The sequence below is a fragment of the Orcinus orca genome, chromosome 1, assembly GCF_937001465.1.
Source record: "Orcinus orca chromosome 1, mOrcOrc1.1, whole genome shotgun sequence".
Classification (NCBI taxonomy): domain Eukaryota; kingdom Metazoa; phylum Chordata; class Mammalia; order Artiodactyla; family Delphinidae; genus Orcinus; species Orcinus orca.
Genome location: NC_064559.1, coordinates 176,519,154 through 176,544,836, shown reverse-complemented (window position 1 = coordinate 176,544,836; position 25,683 = coordinate 176,519,154). Strand labels below are relative to the sequence as shown.

Here is a 25,683-nt window from a genome sequence, read left to right as displayed (position 1 = left end):
CATAGAAGTTGACTCCAGCTGGGGCTCAATATGTTGGTACTGTTTTGCTGATACCTACAGACATGGTCAAACCTGCCTTTCCAGAGTGGTCTGCATGGAATGTGGGAGATGGGAGGCAGGGCTGTACCGCCTCCCTTCAAGGAAGTCTCTTTGCCCTTTTCTATCCTTTTCTGTAACTCCTCCCAGTTTCCAGGGTCCAGAGTAGCAACAACAACAATTTAAAGGAAAAAAAAGGAAGAAAGAAAAAAACAAAACACAACAGAACCTGGGAGAAGGCAGAGTAACTAAGGGTTCCCTTGGCTCTCTCAGACTTCACATTGAACGCTGCTAAGTCCACCTCTTCCCTACACGGCCCTCAGCCCTTCTATAGTATCTATGCCTCTAAGAGCCTCTTGAGGTCCCCTCTGCTTGTCTCGTTCTGTGGATTCAGAGAAGCAGCAAATCTGGTCCCTTGCCTCAAGTGGCTTATGGTCCTGCACAGGGAGAGACCAGGCCACAAAATAACCAAAAGGCACGGACCGTGGGCCACTGGGCCCTAGCCCCTGGCCCGAGGGTGAGAGTATGGGCTCTGCAGCCTGGATGCTGAGGTTTAAATCCAGGCTCCAAACACACCCAGGACAGAAGAAGCACTCTCTCCTGCTCCAGAGCGAGCTCAGAATTCACTTCCTCAAGGACACAAGAGAGAGACAGAGGCGGCTCATGGTGGGACCAGGACGAAGAGGTTGTGTCATTTGACAGGACATAGACTGAGCAGCAGCCAGCGAGGGGCACACAGACCCAGGGTGGGCCTCGTTGTAAAGACCTGCCACGGAGGGCACTGCAGGCAACGCCAGGATAGAGGTCGATTTTGTAGCAGCTGCAGGGAACCTCACTGAGGAAGAAAGAATCCCAGCTGCCTGGAGCTGATTCCTCACCCGCTCCCCTCCCCCTTGTGGCCACACTCACCAGGGACACAGAGCAAGGCAGCATCTCTCCCGGCTGAGGCTGCGCCAGGCCACCGCCCCCCCCACACACACACCAAGTACCAGCACTCTTCTACAGGCGCGGCAACCAGGACCTAACTGATTCTTCACTCTGTCATTTCCTACATGTTACTTACTGTAAGGATACTGAGGTCTTCTGGCCAAGTATTCTCAGACTGTCCACAGACAATAATGCTACAGGTCATGGTGGCCTCTTTCCCTCCCTGCTATCCACCAGGCCCACAGGCTCTTCCTTCCCTCCCCTGGACGTAAACATGGCAGTTTTCTGGAGCCACTGCCCCATTCTTAGAAGGCAGCTTAGGTTGGCTCCACTCTAGACATCAGGAAATGGCTCCTTACTGCGCTCACTTGCTTTTGCCTTCTCTGCTTTTCCTCCGCTAAAAGCCATACACACGGCTGGACCACATGAGTAGCTTACAAAACCTGAAAACTACTGTTTGTAGTCTCCCAATGCAGGAAGCTCCTTCCCCTCCAGGCCTTTGTTCACACGGCTCCCTCTGCCTGGAATGCCCTTTCCATTTGACTCCTAAAAACTCACTCACCTTTCAAGGCTCACCTCAACAGTTTCCTCAGTGAAACTTCGTTGACTGCCTCTCCCACACCCCAGGTGAAATGACTCCTCCCTCCTTTGCCCTGGAGGCAACAGGGCAAATCAGTTACAGGCATGGTCCCTAGATTCAGGTGCGTAACTCCATCACTCACTAGCTCTTGAACCTTGTGGAAGGTACTTAACCTCTGTACCTCAGTTTCCTCATCTGTAAGTTGGCTAATAATAGTACTTATCTCAGAGTTGTTTAGGATTGAGCTAATTTATAAAAAGGCATTTAGAGCAGCACCTGTTTATTATTATTAATTATCTCTACTTTACAAACGGGGAAACTGAGGTTCTGAGAAGGTAAGTGGCTTCTCCGAGGTCATAACGCAGCAAGATGGCAGAGCCAGGAATTGCCCGAAGGTGAGTGTGACTCCATACTCTATTGGACAGCCAGGCACGCTGATGGTGGCTGCAGTCTAGGACGTGAGATGATGGGCTCTGTTCCTCAGTGTCAGCTGAGGGTAAGCTAGTCCAGGGTGGCATCTGGCTCCTCCTCCCTGGTGCTCACTTGCATTCTGCCGGAGGAACCCCCTTTTCCTAGCTCCTGCCCACAAAGGCTTATATGTCTATCTTGAGCTCCTGTCTCCTTTCCCCTTGTAGCCTAGTCGTCTTGTCTCCAGTGGTCAGCATGAGGACAAGGGAGCAGCAGAGGCACAGTGCTGTCACTTCATGCCCAGGACAACTCTCGGAGTGGGTATTCTTTCTCCTGTTTTACAGAGGTTGATACTGAGGCTGAAAGAAGTTAAGTGAATTTCCTAAAACCTCACAGCTAGTAAGTGCAGAATCAAGATTCTAAATCAAGCCTACTGGACTTCAGAGTCTATGTGTCAGATATTGGCACCTTTTATAGGTTCAGAGAGGTTAAGGAACTTGCCCCAGATCACATAGCTAGTTGGTAGCAGTGTCATACGTTTGAGCCAGACTCATCTGGCTCCAAAACTCTTTCTCTTGCACCAACGGTCTCTAGCCTGTGAGCCACATCCCCAGGACCACATCACATCAAGCATCATCTGAAGACTAAGTGAAGGGGAAGTGTCACATACAGCCATACCATTTGTCTAGGATTATGCAGCTAGTATTGTAATTAAGAAAATACAAGTTCATTTAAAAGCCAATCAAATTCATTGTAGCTTTTTTTTATTATGTACTTTTATCACTATACACCCAAAATATAAGGTCCACCAAGTGCTCAAGGGGGAAGGGAATGTCTGATAAGTTTTCTGATATTACTAAGAGCCCCGTGTGCTCTGTCTGCCTACCTCCCTAAGAGCTCTCCAAAACCACACTTAGTACCTTTCTCAAGGTACCTTCCTGATCCTTAGTCACAAACTCACAATAGAGAAGTGCCTTCTGTGTGGAATAACTGTCTAAAGGTCATTAGCAGGAACAGGAGGCACAATCCTTTCCAGGTCTTGAGTCCCATGAATGTTAAGAAGTAATGCCGTCTCCAGCAAAGAGGACCCAAGTCCTGAGCTGTGGAAGGAAGGAAGGAAGGAAGGAAGGAAGGAAGGAAGGAAGGAAGGAAGGGGTCAGGGAAGTGAGTTTCTCTTTCCTATCCTGGCCTCCAACTCCTTCCCTGTCCACCTGCCTAGGATACATAGTCTGGGGAAAAGAACAACACCTATGTGGGTTCGAATCCTAGCTTTACCTCCTCCTGGCTATGTGCCCTTAGATAGATTACTTGCCTTCTCTAAGTCTATTTGTCTGGGAAATCTGGTAGGGGAATAGGCATCTGGACTCTGGAGCTCATTAGTCCAGCCTTATACTCAGCATGGGTTCAGTGAATGCTTGTTGATACCCGGTGTGTGCCAGGCCCAGTGCTGAGCACGGGACATAACAGAGATGGGTGGTAAGCAGGCCTCAAGGAGCTCACAGCCTAGCAGGAAGCACAAACATGTAAGCAGATGATTACAAGACCACATGATATACTCATTACAAAGTACTGAAGCCATACTAAGGAAGTGATTAACTATGTCTACCAGAAGTGGGAGAACACCAGAGAAGGCTTCACAGAAGAGGGTTTTGAAGGATGAACAGGAGTTTTTCCAACACATTAAAAGGGGAAAGGCGAGGTAAGCAACGGGAACAGAATGAGCAAAGGGAAGTGAAAGTGCTCTGTCTATTTGAAGAGCAGTGAGAAGTTTGATATGGCTGGAATGTTAGAGAGACAGGAGATATGAAGATAGGGATGCTGCAATGAGCTAGATCCTCCAGGCCTTGGGTACCGTGCTCAAGAGGAAGGATGGGCCACAGCCTCCCACACCTACCCTCTTGGCTCCGGTGCTGTTCCTGTCAAAACAAGCACACTGAATCACACCCTTTCCCGTGCCTTTGATTTAAGAGTTCTTCTCCTGGCCCTGACAGTAAGGCATTTCTGTCCCACAGATTATAACTCACTCTGGGCTATTATTCAGCTCCCCAGCCCTGGCCCTGCTGCAGTTAGTCCAAACATAATATCCTTCATGCATATATTATCTGTCTCCCTATTATCTGGAATCATTTCGGAATTAAATTTCAGTCCTGCAATATTGGCTTCAGGAGCGGCACGCTTTATGGGCTAGTCAAAGGTTAGAATACCAATCAAAATAACAGTGCCGATGCAGCGAGACATTTTAATATTCCAAAACCCGGTAATTGTAAAAGGACATAATATTTTTTCCCTGATTACCCCAAAGGCAACACATGTTAACAAGGCGAGGGAAGGAGTGAAAGAAATTTCAGAGTTCAGACAGCTGTAAGACATATTTAAAGGAAAAGCCCAGGCAGGGCACTTACACCATGGGGGCAGGGAGATGAGAAGAAAGAAGACAGTCTCTCTAGCTCCAGCTGCCCCGACTCCAAATATAGCACTGGTCCCTCTGCTACCTCTGGACTACGTCCCAAGAGCTCATTCCCAAGGGCAGATGTTACAGAGGATGGGATGAAAGGAGAAAGAGCTCAGGATGTGGAGTCTTGAGGCCCAGGTTCTAGTTTCAGCTCTTCAATCCAAAGCCTCCAGCCCCCAAGCGGGCCCCTCCCAGGGTTTCAGCATCAAATCCAGTGGCAAACCCTCAGGGCTGCTCTCCCACTCGGCCTCTCCTTGTCCCGTGCCTGTGCCCCTGCCTCTCCCACATTTATACCTGGTGCTTTTGTGTCCTGTTCTCTTTGCACATATTTCTTCCCAAAGACAGTTAGAGGCCCTCATCTACCTGGCCTCAGAGCTGGCTCCCCTCAAGATGGCAGCCCACGTGCCCAATGCCCCACGGACAACGCTCTGTACTTTGGCTGATGCCAAAGACCTGCGCCACAGCCCCAGTCTCATCCTGACCACTGAGTGGTCCAGAAGCATGTCTCAGTGCAAGCCCTCCTCCATCCAAAATAAACACAAAACAAACACCTGGCAGGGCCCCTACATCTTCAAACCTCTCCTGGTTTTCATTTTTGTTTTGTTCTTGTTTTCTCCAAATAGCCCCAATCAAGGGGCTCTGCGGCAGGCACCATGCAGCCACCACTGTATGAAGAGTCCCAGCCTCTGTCAGGCTGCCTATCACTTGAGCAGCTCTATCCCCACAGCTCCAAAATAGTGACCTGACCAGCAGAGTTCCAGACACTTTCAGTCCAGACGGCTTCCCAGCTAGCTCAGCCCACTCGCTGGAGCCTCCACTCTGCACCACCCCGACCTGCTGACCTGCCTATGGCCCCCAGCAAAGAACTTCATTAAGGCTGAGAATTTATTCTTCCATAAGCCCTTAATTTATTACTGCGCTGATTGGGACTCTGAACACTCCAAGGTCAGGAAAAGTCGTACTCAGTCGTAGACACCAACCCTCCCTTCAGCAGTTTCTCCTGCTGTCGGCTCCCAGGGGAGGGGGAGACAGAAATTCTTCTTGGAGAGACCCAAGAAGGTCTCCTCTCCTTTCACAGCTGGTCCCAACCCCATCATCCCCTTCAGGGCACGCAGATATTGTAGCAGGGCGTATAGCACAGATGGCAGAGGAAAAGTGGAGCAGCAATCTTCACACCCTGGTTCATCTGGGTCTGTCAAATCCTAGGTGACCTCCAACCCTACAACTTCCGAGCATGGCTGGCTGAGCCCTGTCTGCCAGGACTGACTCAGAATCCTCCGAAGGCTGCTGCCTGCCTGCTTCCCCAAAAGCCCATCCAAACAGGCCCAGGCACCAGAGGGAATTCCAGACCATTTGTGAGTGTATGTGCACGTACTTGCGTGGCTTGGTCTGACTGTCCGTGAATCGTGTATGTGGAGGCATGCATTTATACATACATTTATACCTATGTGTCCTGCGTATGAAGTGAATATATACGTACTATGTGTGCATGTGTATATCCACATACTCACATCCTTTTGGACCTACCCATTTCTTGACCTCTTATTTACGCTAACATTCTCCTCCACCTAATCTTAGCTACCCACCCCCATGGGCACATCTTGGAGCCTGCCAACCCTTAGAACTGCCCCATCTCTGAAATCACTAATTCAGACATGCTACTTTCCAACCATAATCTCTTATCCTTTCATCTGGCATGCTCAACTATAGCCGGTATACCTGTTCCCCATCTTACTGGGACCTCTCTACTTTTTCCATATCCGTCAGGCCCCCTGCTGTCTTCATTTCCCTCAACATCCAGCTTAAATCCCACATTCCATCTTGGCAACCACTGTCTTGACAATATCTTCAACTCCTTTGTTCCTTTCATCACACCCCTTGGGAAAATCTCTACTATGTATGAATCTAAATGTCTGCTTTCTGCATGCCCACAGCCAGGCAGCTGAGCTTTGCTAAAGGAAAGCCACACAACTGAACAGAGAGGTTCCACTGTGAATTAATGTCACCAACGTCAACTGGACCCGCACCACTGCCTAGAAATCCGACTGTACTTCTCAAGTAAGATCATATTGCTATTCTTTACTAAAACTACAGCAATCCTTTTCCACTTTCTGCAGACCTTCCCAGCCCTCCTCTATTAGTTATCAGCAAATGACTGATCTACTTCACAGAGAAAAACAAAAGCCTCGGATGGGAACTACTACTTGTCATCACCAAATGCACAAGCCTACCTGCATCTGTCTGCACCCATCTACCTCTCCTTACCCCATAATGACGGAAGAGGGGACTGTCCTCCTGAAGACAGCCAGTGTCAAGAACCTGGGTTTTCCATACCATCTCCTGTCACCTTCTCAGAGACCTCTCTCACTCCTATATTTCGACCCTTCCTTCTCTAATATACAAACGAGCACGTATGTCTTTCACCTTAAAACACAAAACCTGCCTCAACTCCACAGCTGCCCCACCACAGCCCTTACCCTTTCTCTCTCCTTCAAAACCACATTTCTGAAAAAGTTAAAATTTCTGTCCCCTCATTTACTCCCCAGTTCACTCCAACTTGGCTCCTATCCCTATCATGCCATCCAGAGGTTTCACCAGAGTCACCAAGGTCCCTGAGCCCAGGTCTGGCACTCATATTTCAGTCTTTACGTTATGTGGCTCGCTCTGAGCAGACCGGTCCTGTTCTTTGGAAGACACTCTTGGTGTCTACGGCATCACACTCTCCTGGTCTACCTCTTCTTCTATCATTCTTTTACCCTCTCTTTTTTACTGTTTACTCTCTTGAGCACAGAGCCAGGCAAAACTAAATTTAAGTTCTAGCTCTGCCATGTACCAAAGTAAGACACTGAGCAAATTTCATCATCACTCTGTGCCTCAGTTTTCTCAACCTTAAAATGCAAAAAATAATAGTAACTACTGTGCAGGGCTGTGAAGCTTAGATAATGGGTTAGATAATGAGTGCAGTGCCTGGCACAGCACTGTCCAATGCAAACATACCGTGAGCCACATAAGCAATTTATGAATTGAATGCCCAGCTCAAGTAATAAGAAACAGATGAAATTAATTTTAAGAATATGTTTTATTTAATTTGGTATATCCAAAGATTACCATCTCAACAGGGACTCAGTATAAAAAAATTAATGAGGTATTTTGTATTTTTTCATACTTAAGTGTGTAATTTACACTTATGACACACCTCAACTGAGATGCTAAATCTTCATCAGAGATACCTGATCTGTATTGAGACTTTAAACAATTAACAGTTGAAAATACAGGTTTACCAATCCAGTGTGTTCTAAATATACTGAAAAGTTCTTCCTGAAAGTTTTTAACTTTCATTTAAATTAATTAAAATTAAATAAAATTTAGAATTTGTTCATCAGTCATATCAGCTACATTTCAAGTGCTCTATTGCTACAGGTGGCTAATGGCAACTATACTGGACACAACAGATCTAGCGCATGAAATGCAATCATTAAATAAGAAATATTACTATTACTACTAGTGACCACTCCTCCTCCTTCTCTAGTTCTGACTCTTCCTCCTCTATGTATCAAACATTGGTATTTCCCAGTGTTCTGTCCTAGGCTCTCTTTTCTTCTCATCTTATTCATGCCATTCCCATGGCTTCAATTATCATTCACATACCAATAATGCCCCCAAATCTGTTATCTCTTACCCTGACCCTATCCCTGAGCCCCAGACCTATATATTTAAATACTTTCTCAACAGCTTCACAAGAATGTCTCAAAGCCATCTAAACTCAACATGTCCCACACTGAATTCACCTTCTCTTCCAATCCCCAAACTTCTCCTCCTTCCATTATCTCAGTAAACGCATTCCAACTCTCCCAGTTGCTTACATCATAAACCTTGGGAGTCATGATGGTCTTCTCCTTCATCCTCAACCCTCACAGCCAGTCAGTCACCATTTCCTATCTATTGTACAGTCATTTCAGCTGTAACACTCGTTTTGAAAGAGCAAATTTGTTCCAGGGCAACTGAAGTATTAGGGAACGATTTAGCATAACGCACATTGTGCATTCGTGTGAGACTTTGTCCTTAAGCAATACAAGATAAACACAGGAAGTTACACCCAGCTGAACAGAGCTGTGTAAGAATAAACAAAATGACACATGCGTACACCTCAAACATATACCAGCTACCTGGATCACCACATGTGCTACAAGCCACAACCGTCTGATTACAATCTCCGATTTCAGAGAATTCTCTTTCCGCCACTTCACAATAACTCACAAGCTACAACCCTTCTCATGCCCACTTCCACAAGCAAACTTCAAGTTTTTTTCAAGGTAAAATGCCATATTTATCATAGTATTTATGTATTTCTTAACCATTTAATACGTGTAAAATCATGCTACCCATAATTTTTATTTTATTAGATTCCCATCTTTTTTCATGTGTCGCTGATGAAGTTTGTGAGTACTGTGCACCTAACCCCATTTTTATTGCACAACTTTCCACAGCATGGTGATTTGGGGGCAGGTATATGTTGCATCACAGCAGAACTGACTACACCATTTAACACTCCAGATTCAGTCCATTTCTCTGCATTTCCACTGCTAACAATTTAATCCCAGTAGCTATAATCTTTCACTTGGAATGGTCCAATTCTCTGGTTCTCAACCAGGGACGGTACCTCCACTCCCACAACATCCAGGCCACCGGAAAAGTATGTGTCTGACGAGGGGGAGGTGGCATTTTTAGTTGTCACAGTGACTTGGAGAGGTGCACTACTGGTTTCAATGAACAGGGACTGGGGATGCTGCAAGTTCAGCAATGTTGCCCACATGATGATGTGCCCCATCCCAACACGCCAACTATAGCCCCATTAAGAAAAACCAGTACTGGTCCCCTATATCTACTCCTAGCTCTCTCTACACTGCAGCCAGAGAGACTTTTCTCAAAATGCAAATCAGATGATGCCTCTCCTATGTTCAGGACCCTTTAATTGCTTCCCCTCGCCCTAAGGATAAAGATCAAAATCTAAAGTCTGGTCTACAGACTCCCCTCCAGTTTCATCTTATGTCAGCCTTCTCTCTTCCCCACTTTCACTGTGCTTCAGGTAGTCACTCATTCAACAAATAATGATTAAACATCTACTGTGTGCCAGGAACTATGCAAAGTGATGAAGACAGAAGAGTAAACAGAAGAGACAAGTTCTTTGGCCCCCAGAGAACTTACATTCTACTTTCATGAAGCTGCCAGGCTTCTCTTCACCCCAGGGCCTTGCCACGTGTGGTTCTCTGCTTAGCCAATTCCTGCTCATCCCTCAGGTCTCAGCTTAGACTCCCTTCCTCCCTCCACCCCACTAAGTCAGGTCCCCTTGTGATGTGATTCCATGAGTCTGAACTTTTTAGTGTTATAACACAATTGAAATTGTTTGTTTAACATCCATCTCTTCTGTTATATCCCCAGGGCCCAGCACAGTACCTGGAACATGGAAGGCGCTCAAAAATATTTTGCTTATTGATGCAGATGTGTATGTTTATATATGTGCATGTGCCCTTACATTTTATGAATATGTATATATAAACACATTCGTGTCTGTGTATATTTTCAGATATTTCTGCAGGTGAATATGTGTATACACATGTATCCAAGTATGGACACATACATACAATTTTGGGTATGCTCGCTTGAGTGTATTCATTCACATGGGTACACGTGTATATATGTGTGTGTGTGTGTGTGTGTGTGTGTGTGTGTGTGTGTGTGTGTGTGTGTGTGTGTGTACTCTTCTGGCCCCTCAGTGACAGCTCTGACCTCCTGGAAGCCGCTGGAAGCAGGGCCCCAAGTCCTCTCTAAGCTGACAGTTCAATGAGAGTATAGATCATTCAATGACATTCCAAATGTCAGCAAACACTGGCTTGCGCCTCTCTGCTACAAGGAAAGTAGGTGGAGACGGGAGATGTGGAAACCTGGCCCTAGAAAAGTTGTCCTTCCCTGACGCAGCCCACACCGCCTCTGGACAGGAAAGGGCAGCTGAAAGATAACATTCTGCCTCTTCTCAGGCTGGAGGCCTTAGTCAGTCAGTGCAGACCGTTGTTACCTCAGTCCCAGGTACTCACTCAGCACGTCTAGGTGGCCAAGCAGACCAGGACCCTCCCCATTCTTTTCATGGGGCAAAGCCCTGCTGGGGGGTTGAGAGGAGAGGACAGGAAGGGAAGGGGGTAGGACAAAGTAAGATCAAGGATGGGAGAGGAGCCTGTAGACAGCCAGGGCCTGGTCCCACGTGGGGACAGAAGGCAGGAATGAGGCTTTTACATGGTACTCCCACAACCCTGGAAATGGCCTCTCTGGCTTAGCTTTTATCATTGCTCTTTTAAAGGGTGCAGGAATCTTTGTGCAACCTGCACTAAGTCACGCAGTATTAAGGTCAGAAAGATTGCCATGTGCCTGGACCTCTGGGGCCCTGCAGCCTCCCTGTCTTGCATGGCTGCTGGCAAGGACTGGAGTTCAGTCATCTTTCCTGCTGGGCCCTTAAGCACAGCTGGAACACCATGTGGCTGCAGGGCAGAGAGGAAGGGGTGAGACCTCTGGTTTTTCTTAGACCTGCTCAGTCTACCTCCCAAGAGGCGATCACAGAGTCCTCAGTTTCCCCTGGTACCCACTCCCCGCTCCATGGCTCCACAGTCTGGCAGACAAGCAAGCTGAGCAGGCCCAGCACAGCCGCCTCCACTGCCAGCAGCACCGAGGAGGTCCCAAGTGGCAATGTTATCACACGGGTCGGCTGCTTTCCTGCCTCTCTGCCAAAGAAGCCAGAGGCAGGGAGTTATCCATACACCAAAAAGTCTAGTGAACTTCACAGAGCAATTGTTCATGGTCAGCGCCTGCCTCGCTTGGTGGGGCCTTCACATTGCATTTGCCGAGGCCAGCAAGCAGCCTCAGATGCACTCTGACAGCTGGCACGCCGTCTTCCAGGAGCACAGGCCTGGCCACACCCGCACGCGTAGCCCTGCCAAGGCCCGCGTGAGAGGGCCTCTCTGGAGCCAGCTCTCAGAGATCAGTCAGCCAGCCAGCAATTGTTCACTGAGCACACACTCTGCACCTAGCCTTGATCTGGCCACCGGGGACACAGAGAGGAACCAGACTCAGTCTTTGTACTTCGGATGGACACGTCTGCAAGGAAACACACAGACTCAGTTTCAACCCTCGAAGATCACTGATATCCAGAGTGGCAAGGAGCCTCACGGCAAGAGTTCGACTGCAAAGCTTCTCAGTGGAGGTGAGACCTGAGCTGAACCGTCAGGGAGAGGGAATAAGGCCGATGAAGATGACTGGGGGCACTTCAGAGGGAAGGCTATAGGCCAAGGCCTGAAGGCAGGACAGAGCCTGGCCTCCTCAGCCAAAGCTGGGAGGTAGTAAGCAGCTGTTGTTCAGCTGCAAGGGAGATCATCGGGAGAGGTGGGGAGGGGTCGAAGCACAGACAAGCCAGAGGGCAAAGGACCCGTACACCAGGGAAAAGCAAAGGAGTTCACAAACACTGCCACAGAGAGTGGCTGCCCTGAGACGTACGGAACAAAGTCCAAGGTCACTGTCTTCCAGTGCTCCTCCAAATGCTCACTTAGCTCCAGCCCTCACACACACCAAAGGCAGGCTGCTCCCCCTGCCTCGAAGCCCCCTCTCCTCCTCAGATCCAAATCCCACCTCCCTTGAATGCCCAGTTCAAGACCCAAATCCCCACGATACCAGCCAGAGCCTCCAACGACCTCTCCCTTCTCTGGGCCCCCCGGGAGCCACTACTCTGACCTCTGGTGTGTTCTCCCTTTGCTCAGCTTCCTGGGAGGCACTGAACGGCATGGGGTTCCTGGGGCTGCCCCAGGTCTGTTGCCCTTACATCACAGGGATTAATGGGAGTCAGTCTCCCTAGTGGCCTGGGCCTCCTAGAGCCAGGATCCTATCAGAGCAGGGGTCTGCAGCGTCTGTTCCTACACCTCCCTTCTTGTGCTTACCTAGGAAGGACAGCACACACTAGGAGAGTACAGTTTTCTGGGTGATTCATTCTCTGCCAGGCCCACTTTCCTAGCTACACAGGGTCCCTCCCAGCCCACAGCCTCAGCGCCCACTCCCCAGGTGCTTAGTGCTACATGAGTGCCAGTCTCTTCCCCCATGCTCAAAGGGAAGTGGGCTCTAGTGTCCACAGCCCTTCTCACGTGAGCAAGCTCGGCTGGGGCTAGACAGGACCAAAGCCCGCCTGAACCAACTCTACCTCCCAACCCGAAGGAGATACCAGGGCCAGTCAGGAGGCTCAGAGGCCACACTCATGATCACTCATGATACTTTCCCAGAGGCTGAGCTAGGACCACCTCCCTCCCAGAGGCAATGCAGCTCAGCCCAGAGGTAGAGCTCCAAGCAAGAACCTGGAAACTACCCTTAATCGGGACTTCTCTGCACATCTGGGTTAACACCAAGGAGGGCAGTGTCAAACTCCACCCAGCAGCATGGTCCCCCAAGCAGCTCCCCACTCCCAGAAATAACCACAACCTTCCAGCACACATTAGCTAGGGAAGGGTATTGAGAAAAGAGAAGAAAAGAAAAGAGATGAGAACAACAAGATGAAAACAGCAATGAGAAAAGCAAGAGAGGGGGGTGGTCTGAGGCAAAGGAGAACCAGAGGAAGGATGGAGCGGGACTCAGACACAGTACCTTTTTCAGATTAATCCACTGCTTGAAGTAATCTGCCACTGGCAAGCCCAAGTACTGGCACTGGCCCGGGAGCCTGAAGAAAGGGAGGAGAGAACAAGTTGAGCACCCATGTACCAGGTACGGAGTCTTAAAACAGGAAATCCAATAAAGTCTATAAGCCAAAGTGACCTCAAAGGCTAACCCACTAGCCGTGGGTCCTACCCCACCCAAGAAAGGCACCCCACCTCCAGCACTCTGGACACTGGGCTCCAGATGCAGCCCTCAGATCCAACTGTGAGAACCTGGAGACTCTATTCAAAATGACATCAGCCGCACTGCTCTCTGATGGCCTACAACATGCTAAGTGTCTTACTTACATTCTCACGTTAATTCAGAGAGATGCCATGAGGTGGGTAGATCTGTATATATTATAGATGAGGCAAAGATTCAGAGGGGTTACCTAAGAGTCCACAGCTAAAACATGATAGTGCCAAGAACTGAACCCGGGTCTGTCTCGCTCCAAAGCCTATGTTCTTTCCAATGCACCAGGATATTGTCGCCATCTTGTTACACAGAGAGGCAGAGGTGTAAGATAGGAGGAGAGAGAGGAAGAGCATGTGATTTAGAGATAGTTGGGCAGGGGCTTCGGCTCACACCTAAGTCTCAAGCAATAGGCTTTCTGTGATAGAGAAGAGACCATACAGAGGGCTAAAAAGAAGTCAGAATCTAAACCAAGAACCTGTTCTTGTTTTTTCTTTAAATCATAATTTATAAATTATCTCCCCTTCCAGCTGATGATGCCGTTTTGCCGACACAAATCCATTCAGCCAAACACTGATGTTTTACAATAACAGTCACTTAGGCCTCAAAAAGTAAGACTGAACTCCTGCACATAAGGGGCTCACAGTTTGTTCAATGGAATGGATAATAAAAGAAATTGATAAAAAGCCTTAAGTTGGCACTTCTCTGGTGGCGCAGTGGTTAAGAATCCGCCTGACAATGCAGGGGACACGGGTTCGAGCCCTGGTTCGGGAAGATCCCACATGCCACGGAGCAGCTAAGCCCACGCGCCACAACTACTGAGTCTGCGCTCTAGAGCCCACAAGCCACAACTACTGAAGCCTGCACGCCTTGAGCCCGTGCTCCTCAACAAGAGAAGCCATCACAGTGAGAAGCCCGCGCACCGCAACGAAGAGTAGCCCCCACTCACTGCAACGAAGAGTAGCCCCCGCTCGCCACAACGAAGAGTAGCCCCTGCTCCCCACAACTAGAGAAAGCCCACGCGCAGCAACGAAGACCCAAGGCAGCCAAAAATAAATAAACTTTACAAAAAAGCCTTAAGTTGCAGCACTGGGGTACATGGAAGGATGGTGGAGGATACTAGAAATATCAGCTGGGGAAGATCACGGAGTTTTCTTGCTAAGAGTAGCTTGGCCACAGGCAATAGAGAGACTCAGAAGAGTTGTGATTTACAAAGATTGTTCTGAGGGCAACAAAAACAATACATTAAAAAAGCTGAGTAGTAGCCAGGAGACTAGACAGTAGCCATAGAGACAGCGAGCCAGCAACAGGAAAAGATATAAAGGAAGCCTTGGTGACCAAATGGGACATGGGGCCCAATGAGAGAAAGCAGTAGAACCCAGTTCAGAGGTGTGTGGCTTGGCTTGCTTCACGCTACTCACTGAGACAGATACAAAGACAAAGTTAGGGGCGCAGAGAGCATATCTAATGGATGAAGCAGACCAGCATTTAGTCAATTTCATTATTGTTTTAAAATTTTCTTCATACAGTGTCTCCCTAAACCAGGGTGCACTGCTCCCACTGCCTCGCCCCTACCACCCCACCGGATGAAGGCATGAGTTTGGGAATGCAGTTTTAGATATACACCTGACGTGTGCTAAGCACTCAACATCTATTGAGTCTAAGGTGCCTAGGAGACATTTGGCAGTGGGGACAATGTCTAAGAGGCAGATGGATATCCAGTTTTAAAGACAGGTCGGGACTGGAGATATAAATTGCTAAGTCATTAATGTAATTTAAGTAAAATTAAAGCCATGAGAGTAGACGAGATCACCTGGGAAGAGTGTGGAATGAGATGAGCAGAGAGCCCAGGCTGATGTCTCATAAGTTTTGTTGAGCTAAAATGAAACCAGGCCACCCCTACCAGACCATCAACACAGCCAAGGAGCTCACTACTACACACAGCAGTCGGCTCTAATTTTGGATTCCTTCAATTCTCAGAACAGCCTTCCTTAATACTAAACTAAAATCTGTCTCTTGTAACTTCTACCCATGAGTCTGAGAAATGTCTTTAGAAACTACAGAGAATGAGACTTCTATCTCTTCCTTGCAGAACCCTCCCAAGATCTGAGCCTAGGGAGCTTCCTCAGAGTTCCCTTCTCCAGGTCGCACAGCCTCAGCTCCTTCGAGAATTCTGTAGGAGATAATGTACCATGAGTCGGGACTCACCCAACCCACCTCCGTGTCCAGAGGGCAAGGCTCCTGGACCTTTTTCAGGGTATCAGATAGCCAAGGTCACACATGCTCTTTGGACCCCACTTCACATCACCTGTGGTCAACCTAAATGATGATGAAAGCAGGCTTACCCTTTCTGGAATATTTATAACTGATTTTTGAGCTTAAAAAGCAGGTCATTAGTGTCAAATGCCAGAGTGGTCAAGCAAGATAGAGCTGAGAAAAACCCAATGAATTTGGCATCGGTGGGCTGGTGGGGACAGAAGGCAGCAGGCGACGTGCTGAAGAGTGAGAAGAGATAAGAAAGTGGAGATCACAAGCACAAACTCCTTTTTCAGGAGGCCTGGCAAAAAGAAGCCAGTCGAAATGACTTGTTTCTACCCTAGAAAGCGTTAGGGCAGTCAGCCTTCCATCCACTACGCTTCAGTTATGTGACAGACACTAGTTGGAAGTCAGTGCCCATGTTTCAGGTGGTAGAGTTAAGGATTTACTTTTCTAAGACCTGAGACCTTTCCAAGGGAAGGTTCCTCTCAACACCCAGGTGGCACAGTGACATGAACTACAACCAGTCAACTTCCTGGGAGGGAGATTCTGGCTGAGGCCAAGATGATGAATGGGTATCCATGTAGGATGTCCCCATGGGGGAACCAAGGACCAAGACTGTAAGGAAATGAGGCAAGATTTTGAAAGATGAAAGGTAGCTTTAGGAACTGGAATGTGGTTGCCTAAGAAGCAGAACTGTAATGTCTGGATAATTTTCTTATTCCCTTCAATTTTTCTTTCATGTTCCTTATCCTTGGTATTTGTGAAATGCTTGCTCAGGTCGGTTATTTTTTTTGCGGTACGCGGGCCTCTCACTGTTGTGGCCTCTCCCATTGCGGAGCACAGGCTCCGGACACGCAGGCTCAGCGGCCATGGCTCACGGGCCCAGCCGCTCCGCGGCATGTGGGATCTTCCCGGACCGGGGCACGAACCCGTGTCCCCTGCATCGGCAGGCGGACTCTCAACCACTGCGTCACCAGGGAAGCCCCTCAGCTATTTTTGAAGAATCATATTAAGACCTGTGAGTGAAGGGGGCCACCAGAAGCACCAGAATCTGCAAAGGAGCAGGTTAGGGGACTGGCCAGCAAAAGGCAAGGGTCCTGGGTCACCTATCATACTCTCCCTTAGCCAAGCCCAGCACCCTCTGATTCTTTTAGTTGACACAGGCCAGGAGTGCTTTTGGCTGGCTGGTCCTGGGAGAGGGAAGGGCTCCCTCTTCAGCAGGATTTCAAAGGCAGATATCAGCTGTAGGCTTCTCTACCCAGGTAGGAAGGGTCTAGCTCAGTAGGATCCTGCCTGTTTCTCTTGGTGGAGGACCTATACCAGAGTGGCCACACTGAGGACAGACTAGACAGATTGTCAGGCTGGAGACTCAGCTTCAGATATGGCTCAGCCGCATCCAGAGTGCTGCCTGGGCCCCCTGGCTGACTGAAGCAGAGGGAGGCGGGACCATCATTCTCACTCGGGGCCCTGGTCACTTGCAGGTACACATGTTGTTTGCAGACTCACAGGCATTCAGGTTGTTGAGTCCTCCAGCTAACGGGAGGTCCTAGCTATGGGACTTCAAGATACAAGCAGTACAGTTATAGCAGGACCCAGGCCTATCTTCACAAGAGACACAGAGCCGTATGCCAGAACTTGAACTCCCAGGTGCCTCGTGGGAAGACAGCTACACATTTCTATGACAGAACCCTAGCCCAGCTTAGAGAGCACCAAGAGAAACCCTGGAAGGTTTTCTCTTCCAGGAGGAAGGTAGGTTAGAGAAGTTGTCACCCCCTCATAAAAGAGGAAACTGATGCCCAGAGAAGAAAAAGGATTTGCTTAATCAGGCAACAAGCCAAGGGCAGAACTAGAAATGGGATCTAAGTCTTCTGACTACACAAGGCATCAATCATATAGATGCAGTCTTTGCAGTCCCTGGGAAGGCAAGGCCTGGGACTTTAGAGGGTCAGGCAGCATGGTGGTCAGTGCTCAAGGTCACACCTGGGTCCACGGTTCTTAGGAGCCTAAGGCTAGGTAGGGTCAGTGGGTACCAGTGGGTACATGGTTCCACCAATTTGGAAAAGAAAAAGGCAAAAGTCACCCTGGCACAAAGGGCCTGAATGCTGTGAGTTCCTACCAGATACTGATCCCAGGAAAAGAGCCACTGGCAGTGGGCCCTGGACTAGCCTACGGGCATGAACGTGCAGGCAGGTTTATGGTGCCCAGGTCTCCAGGCAGCTGGGATCAGTGGGCACAGAGCTCCTCAACTGCCCAAACATCATCTGGCCATGCTTATTACTGCTGCCCAATGAAATTTTATGCACCAAGTCCACAGGTGTGATTTCCCCTTCTTTATGAGGGTCGGAATGACATCACTGATGGCCAATAGAAAAGAGCCAATTATGTCCAGGCCATAAGAAGGAATGGGATTTTTTTTCAACCAAATCAAAACTTCCTCCAGCTTCGCGAATGCAAAGGGCCCTCTTTAAGGAAGCCAACCCCCACCACCAACCCCAGTCCTGCCTGTGGGCTCTAAACCAAGGGATGTGATTGCTTTCCAAATACTATGGGGCCTAAGGCCAGAGAGGGGCTCTGCCTTTGGCGTTTACCACGTGGCCCTGCTCTTACCACACTGGCCCCTTAGGGTCATCAGAACCCACTGTGAAACCCTCTTGCTGATGCTTGACTGACTCCCTGCTGCTCCATCCAGGGGGGCATTAGAAAAGATATGGTACTCCTCAAGTTCCTTTATTACTCCCGCTAAATAACAAAAAAAGCAAAGAAAGCCCTCTCCTACGTAGAAAGAACAGTATGGGAGGAATAGAGGTGTCAGAAACAGCCCCCCGCCCATACAGCACAGAGCAAAAGGAGCCCCTCATCCAGCCCTCCCACCTGCAGCCCAGCACTTGGGCTAGGTCCAGACAGCCCTGATGGCAAACAGGTGTGACCAGCTCAGCGCCAGCCAAGGCAGGGGACTAGCTCATTAAGGGAACTTCACCCTTGCTAATGGGTATGGGCGGGATGAAGCCACTGTTAGCAAGAGCTCAGGTTTGAAGACTGGGTGAAGTAGAGCTGGGGGGCTCTGCTAGAACTACTAGGCTTGAGTCGATGGGGCCAGCAGCATCCATGGAGGTCTGACAAACAGACTGGCAGACACCAAGAGCCAGGACCAGCAGGAGAGCAGGCACCAGTTCTGGCAGAGGTCACGGACACTCTTCCTTCTGTGCTTCTCTCTCTGCAAGTCTTAGGGACAACTCTAAACTGGGGAGATGCAGGTCACTCTCAAGCCCTTGAAGAGGAGGAAGTCAGCTGAACTGGAGGCCATATTTGATCCCTCTCTGCCTCTCTGGAAAAGCTGTGGGACCCAGATCTCGGAGTGATGTAGGCTTTCAGTCCTGGTACTCAAACGCACATACTGCTCGCCTTCAGAGGGCAAACTATTTTGTGCCACCTGATATGCAAAAAAAGGGGAGTGTTGAGGTGCAGAGGCCAAGAGCAGGGAGAGAGGCCCTGTCTTCTTCAAAGTCACCTTGGAGCACGGAGGCATGGAAGGCCCAGCCTGGGGAAGGCGGAAGCAGCAGACCCAGCTGACCAGTCAGATGGGAGCTCCTGCCGAGGGGTCACCTATGAGGGGGGTTGGACTGGTTTCCACGAGGGGCTCCACACTTGCTCATTCTGATACAAACCTTCCCAAAGAATGCTGTCACTGGCTGTCCTGCATCTCAGAACCACCACACCTCCTAGGCTTGTCTCCAACTCCCAGGGCTGAACCTCAGGAAAGGTCCCCTTCCCCTGGGTCCCAGTCTGGGAGTCCTACTAGTCAGAGCCTCCCCAGTCAGCATGATGTGATTCTGCATCCAGCTCCGGCAGGCTACCCCAGCCGAGGCAGCACTTAGCTGGGGACGCAGCTCTTTGTCTCTCCTATTTCCGTTCCCCTACCCAGAGGAGATAAACAGACCCTGGGTGATAAACGGCCCGCCTTTCACGATCACTTTTCCTCAAGTTGAGGAGAGTAGCTGGTGATGGATGGGCTGGAATTTGGTTATCAGGAACGGCTGTCAGCCAGAGGTGCCTATCTCCTCCCCCACTACGCAGGGCATCATTACGCCGTGGCGTCGAGGTAAAATACGAGCAAGGGGAGGGAAGGAAGGAAGAGGGGACGGCTGGGCTTCTCCACGGAGCCAACTGAGCTACAATGAGAGCAGGCACGGGGCTGGGACGTTAGTTATCTGCCTGTGACACCTTTTATCTCTGCACAAATTGGTCCTTCCACCCCCACTGCATCCTCTTATACAAACACAGGCAGGCACCATGTGTCACCATTGCAATCGCGTAGCAATTTAACCCGAATTAGTGAGGGGGTCAAACAAGGAAATAGGGGTTTCTCATTTCAACAGGTTCCTTAGTCTCTGCTCTGAACCACCACACTGGGGGGAGGAGGGTGGAGAGAGGCAGACTCATAATTGAATTCACTCACTTGGCCACTGCTGATGTATAAAAAATTAATGCTCAAGTCTCGTACTTATCAAAGCCAGTCAGTTTCCATCTCACCTGCAAGACGCACCATGGCAGAAGATACAGCCTGGCTGCCCTCCGCGGGCCGAATGCTCAGTGCTTTCCACCAGGGCAGGACTGGCAAGGACACGAAGGGAGAGAAAGGCGCTGCCCTGCACCAGCAACCCCTGCTAGAAGCCTACAGGATAGTGTGTAGGGTGTGGGGGAAGGATGAGGGCAATGGGGGTTACAGGAGGTGAGCACATCAAAGATGATCCTGGACAGTTCAAGAATACACTTCAGTCTACAGAGAGAAAAGGATTCTGGCTCCACCCTCCACCAGGAGATGGCCAGTAACCCCTCTCTGTCCCACAGACACACACACATAGACACAGCTGTGCTGAAATGGAAGAAGCCAATGGGAGCACTGACAGCACTGACAAGGCTAAAAGAGCAGGGAGTGGAGGAGTCAGGTCTGTTCCCAAATCACTTCCCCCATGCAGGCCCTGGAGCTAGAAGAGCCCCTGATGGGGGCGGGGGGGGGAAGGAGAGCACAGTAGAAGCCCCACCAGGCACACGGCTCTGCTGCACTAAGAGACAACTTGGTCAAGTGAACATGTGTCCTTGGGCAAGCTACATCACCTCCATGCCCTGCTCTGTGAAGGTTAAACGAGCCGGCCAAGGGAAACATACTTTATAAATAAGCACTTATAGAAGGGATTCTGGCCGTAAGGAGGTTAGCTGAGGCCAAACCTGCCTTTGGAGATGCTTCCAGGCCACCTGCATTGAGAAGACAGTGCCTCGGTCCGGAAAAGGATTCTAGAGAAGTTTTCTGGGGATGACAGAGTAGGGAGGTCCCAGAACCATTCAACAGTTGCCAAAATGAATTCCAAGAAGCTTGGGGGTGAGGGGAGGAGCTGTGGATAGAGAAGCACCTTGGTACTCATTCTCCAAATCCAAAAAATCAGCACACAAATAGGAGGGAACAAAAGCCAAGGCCCCAGTCTGAGACACAAAGTGGCAGAACTTTCTGCCTGAATTGATACCACATATTTATGGGTATCACTGAGACCCAGGACGCTCAAGGAGTAGAGGCCAATCAAACCTGATTCCTATACTCAGGGAGCTTTCAGGACCACCTAGAAGATAACCACAGCATCAACTATAATGATCACTCCAGGAGAGACTACAGCAAAAGGGTCACTTCATTCCTGGGGATGGGAGGGCAATGCTGAGGAGCACTTACAGAGACTGAGCTTCAATCCCCTTTGCTATCCCACACACACACACACACACACACACACACACACACACACACACACACACACACACACACACACACTCTCTCTCTCTCTCTCTCTCTCTCTCTCTCTCTCGCTCTCTCTCTCTCTCTCTCTCTCACTCACTCACTCTCTCTGTCCCTGTACTCTCCTCCTGCCCACAGCCTTGGGAGAACGCACTGCCGACTTCTCAGCCCACTTTGCCCCCACACTTGCCCCTATCCTCTGGGACGGCTGCAGGTTACAATTCCAACCACCAGCTTCAGAAAGATGATACACTTGCTGGAGCCTGCAAAGGGTCAGGAGAGAGTACTGTTTGAAATACCAGCGTGACAGCTGGCTCCTTGTCTGTCTCTTCCTCCCCCATCCCCCTTCCCAAACTTGTCATGGTACAAGAAGTCTATATGCAGCCCATCAGCTTTAAATATCAGTGTGCGTGAGGCAGGAGCACGAGAGCGAGGGAGCGGGAAGCAGACAGCGAGCGCCTCTGTCGCCACTGCCTGTCAGGGAACACTAATGAATTTCACTACCAGCAGCCATGCCTCAGATGGGGGTGAGGTGGGGGTGGGGAGTTTTCTAGGGAGAACACTCACAGTATTAAAACATCTCTTCCCAAAGCCCTGTTAATAAATGTCACTGCAGAGCCAAGAACTACGCCCCACCACTAGGACTCAAGGCAAGGGAGGGGCTGGGACGAGCCCTGAGGTCCTCCCAAACAGGAAGGGGAGTGCAAGTATGAGGCTGGAGGGAGCCAGCTGAGCCCCCCAATTAAGAGGGTGACCACTATCACCCGTGCTCATCTCATAAAGGCCTTGGGATGCTTGGTTGAGAGGACTAGGAGGACAAGAAGGAAAGGCCTCGCGCTGGGAGAGAGTACCAGCGGTGCGGCCCCAGCCAGACTCACTCCCCGGCCCACTTCCCATCAACTTCAGCCAACTCACTACACTTGAGGCCCCAGGAGGTACAAGGGGCTCCAGGCCATCTTTCCAGATCTAGGGGAGGTGGGGTGAGGAAACTCAGGCACCAGTCCCAACAAGAAGCTACTTCCCCAACAGATGTCAGAAGCCAGAGCGTGTTATACGCTCCCTTTCATAGATGAGGAAATGGAGGTTGAGAGTGGTAATGTGACTTTCCCAAGGTCCTACAACTAGTAGGTAATGGAGCCAGGACTCAAACCCAGGTCTCTTTCAATCCTAAAGGTCCTGTTCTTTCCACAATACCACACAGCTTCTCTGAGCAGGGGCTGATCACCTCACTGGCTCCTGTGTGTCCTCTATTGCCAGGCCCTGCCCTGCCCTGCCCCTCCCCCCCCCCCACTGGTACACATGCACCTCTGGCCTGGCATGGGCCACAGCTGCCATGTAGCACAGGGCTGGGCCTCAGCCAGGGTGAACCCAGCCTGGCAGAGAAAGCCCTGGGCCTGAGCCAGGCCGTCACCTGGGAGTCTCCACAGCCCAGAGGGCACGGCTGCAGGCACAAGCCTTCCCTCGGGTGCTCTCCGCACAGCTCTGATCAGCACTGTCTGATCTGGCAGCGACCTGCTGTGCGGGGGGCAAATGACATTTAATTTCCTCTTGGTTTCCCTATGGTACAGACGAAAGGCCGTCACCTGCGTCTGGGTCTGGCAGCACAGCTGGAAGTGTTCCCAGACATGCTGCACTGGAGAGTTCCCAAACAGAAACCAGAACGCAGGCGGTTTCTGCGTTCTGCAGAGGGACGCCCCGTAGGCCAAGCTGCCCGTACTCCCAGAGAAAACCAACCTCAAATCCCCATTGGCAAGCAGATGCTTGAAGCCTCCAAATGGCACCGTATATGTACAGAGCACCTCCCTGCTCCACTGCTTTGTGGCCCACCTGCCACCTGTCTCTACTCCCATTTCTCCCACACGGAGCCCACAGAAATAACCACACAAAGCACACAAGAGCCACAAACACCCTGGGGAACAGCCTAACATGCACCTCCCCAGTGCCACAAAACCAAATTCTGTGTATCTCGCCAGCCCCTCTGGTGAAACAGTAAGACAAGTGCCTCTTTGGAGTCCCTCCCGCTGCAATTCTTCCAGGGAAAGGGCACAGTACCCCACCTGTCGCGGCTGCGAAAAGTGCTGGAGCGGCCACCAGGGCCGGCCAGCCCTCTTTCCCAGGTGGAATGGCAGAGGCCCCAGCAGGCAGCAGGGAGTAGGGTCCGGGGAGGAGAGTCAGCAGGTGACAGGAGGTTTCCAGGGTACTCTGGTCAGTGTCTTGGCTGGTGAGCTATTCTCTTTTTGGCTCAGGCACTCCGTAGCAGTCTGAGTGGTCTTCAAGATACCTCATTCATCCCCCACCAGAGGCTCCCCCTGGCCTATGGCCATCTTGACCCTTTGCCTGGGCTGCCTTTGTGTGGCCTACAATGCCCTCTGGAGGCTCTGAGGAGAGCATCCTGCAAGCATTCAGGATCTGGGATGCAGTCTGACCTCTGCTTCCAGGACACAGCTGTTCCCCTTACCCCTGGCTGATCTCCTCTGCCCTGATCCCAGCTCCCCTGACCCCTTCAGGATGTGTAACACCTAGCCTACACAGTCACACTTCTGGTGGGCATTTTAAACCATGCTCCATGGAGCTCTAGGGTTCTAGGAGGGACATCGGGCTACTCTGTGGACTGGGGGAGGAGGAGGAGGAAGAATGGGCAGGGCCGTGCCCCAGCTTCAACCAGAAGAGCTCAACTTTTATGTTTTGTAATATTGGGCTTTCTCTAACGTTTTATTTTTTTTAAGTTTCCTGCTAAAAATACTACCCATTCAGTCTCTCTACTATGCTGCTCTGGGTTCTCATGGCATTCATTTTGAACCTTCTTGGTAGTGTTCTCATGCTCTACCGTACTTATTACTTAGCCTGCAATTAGTTTTGCACGTGCTGCTCCTTCTGCCCTGATCACCTGGCAGTCCCCACAGTCCCCAGCACAGTACTTACTGGGCCCCGAGCAACTCTCAACAGGGGCTAACTTTAGGCTCCTGCTGGAATATTCTTCCAGGATACACAGTGCTTAGTGCCTTCGATGGCAGTTTCCAATGGTATTTCTCAGAAGAGAAGAGCTGAAGTGGGTGGTAACTGACATTTACAGGGAGGTCCTGGTGAAGACGTGTGGCACGTGCCACTCTTAAATCACCAAATGCAGCACACCTGCTACCATCATCCATCATCTAAATCAACCTCCGGGGGACCAAGAAGACTTTTGCATCTGGCCAATCTCTGAGCAAAATGCAGTCTATTCCAGCAGGAAATACCACTCACTGGACGTCTCTAAACCATGAATGTGGGACGTGGGAACACAGGATGGTGCTCCTCAGCCACGTACTCAAGGGTCCGTCCCCTTGCAGAGGAGCCACGAGTCCCACAGCTCTGCTCAGCCGACTGCAGATGGGGGAAGCCCCTTGGCCCGTCAACCAGACCCGCCGCCTGGGCCTCCTTCTCCAGCCAGCTTTGGGGAGGTGGCAGCAGGGGCGCAGGGGGCTGTGCTCCTCCTAGCTAAAGCCGCTTGTTAATAGGCCCTAGATTCCCTTATCCCCGGGGAAAGGGAGGTAGCAATGAGCCCTCTCCCTCCCTCCACACACACCCCCACCCCACAGATGCCTCCCAGCAGGGCCAGGGAGGAGAGCCATTAGTGTGTGCCTCAGCAGACAATGGGGAGGAGAAGCCTCCAGAGCAAAGGACAACTGCAGCAATTAGAATGCAGGGAGGTTCAGAAGCTATTTAACTGGGTGACCCTGAGGTCGCTGCATCTGACTCCCATCCCTGGATAAATATTGTATGAGAGGGGAGGGGGGCAAGCGAGGGAGCCATCGGAGCGCTGCCTGTCCTTCCACTCCTTTCCCCACCCAACCCGGCTGCCTCCAGACACACACACCAAGAACCTTATTTACAGCCCTGACAGTCAGAGCACTCACTCTGCTAACCAAGAGGGAATGGACAGAGTCGACTCACCCAAAACTGACGGTGGCAATCGAGGAAAAATCCAGGGCTGTCGGGGAAGGGAGCTGAGCCAACACTGAAACGCAAGGCTCCCCCCAGATTCTGGGTCCAGCTGGCACAAATACTATCACCCCAAAACCACCAGAAGGCGAAGCTGGTCCCAACTGGCAGCGAGTAAATAAAAAATGGAGCACCCTTCCACCTTTTGGGGGCCCGGTAACGGAAAAACTCCTGGATCTTACCACTACCCAGGTGTTCCTTAGCAAAGACGGGAGTCCTAGCTACCTGCCCAGAGGAAGCGGGAATAGCCACATGCCACTTATCCAGCGGGTCCCTTAGCTGACCTAGTGGGGTAAGGCCACGAGCAGGAAAGTCAGACAGAGCAGCAAGGGGTCAGGGTGGGGGAAGAAG

At 50.4% G+C, this 25,683-nt stretch overlaps 1 protein-coding gene across 15 annotated transcripts in view; it reads right to left on the bottom strand.

Moving 5' to 3' along the window:
• ERI3 (ERI1 exoribonuclease family member 3) overlaps window positions 1-25,683 on the bottom strand; it is a 129,970-nt gene that overhangs the window by 48,784 nt on the left and 55,503 nt on the right. For 13 of the 15 annotated variants that reach the window (XR_007471442.1, XM_049697349.1, XM_012531836.3 and 10 more), the window contains one exon: window positions 13,074-13,146. The exons of the other annotated variants lie outside the window; for them this stretch is intronic. Coding sequence is in view for 12 of the 13 variants with exons in the window: in XM_049697349.1 (XP_049553306.1) it covers window positions 13,074-13,146 (73 nt within the window). In the remaining variant the exon portion in view is untranslated. The remainder of the gene's footprint in view (window positions 1-13,073; window positions 13,147-25,683) is intronic. 15 annotated transcript variants of the gene reach the window in all.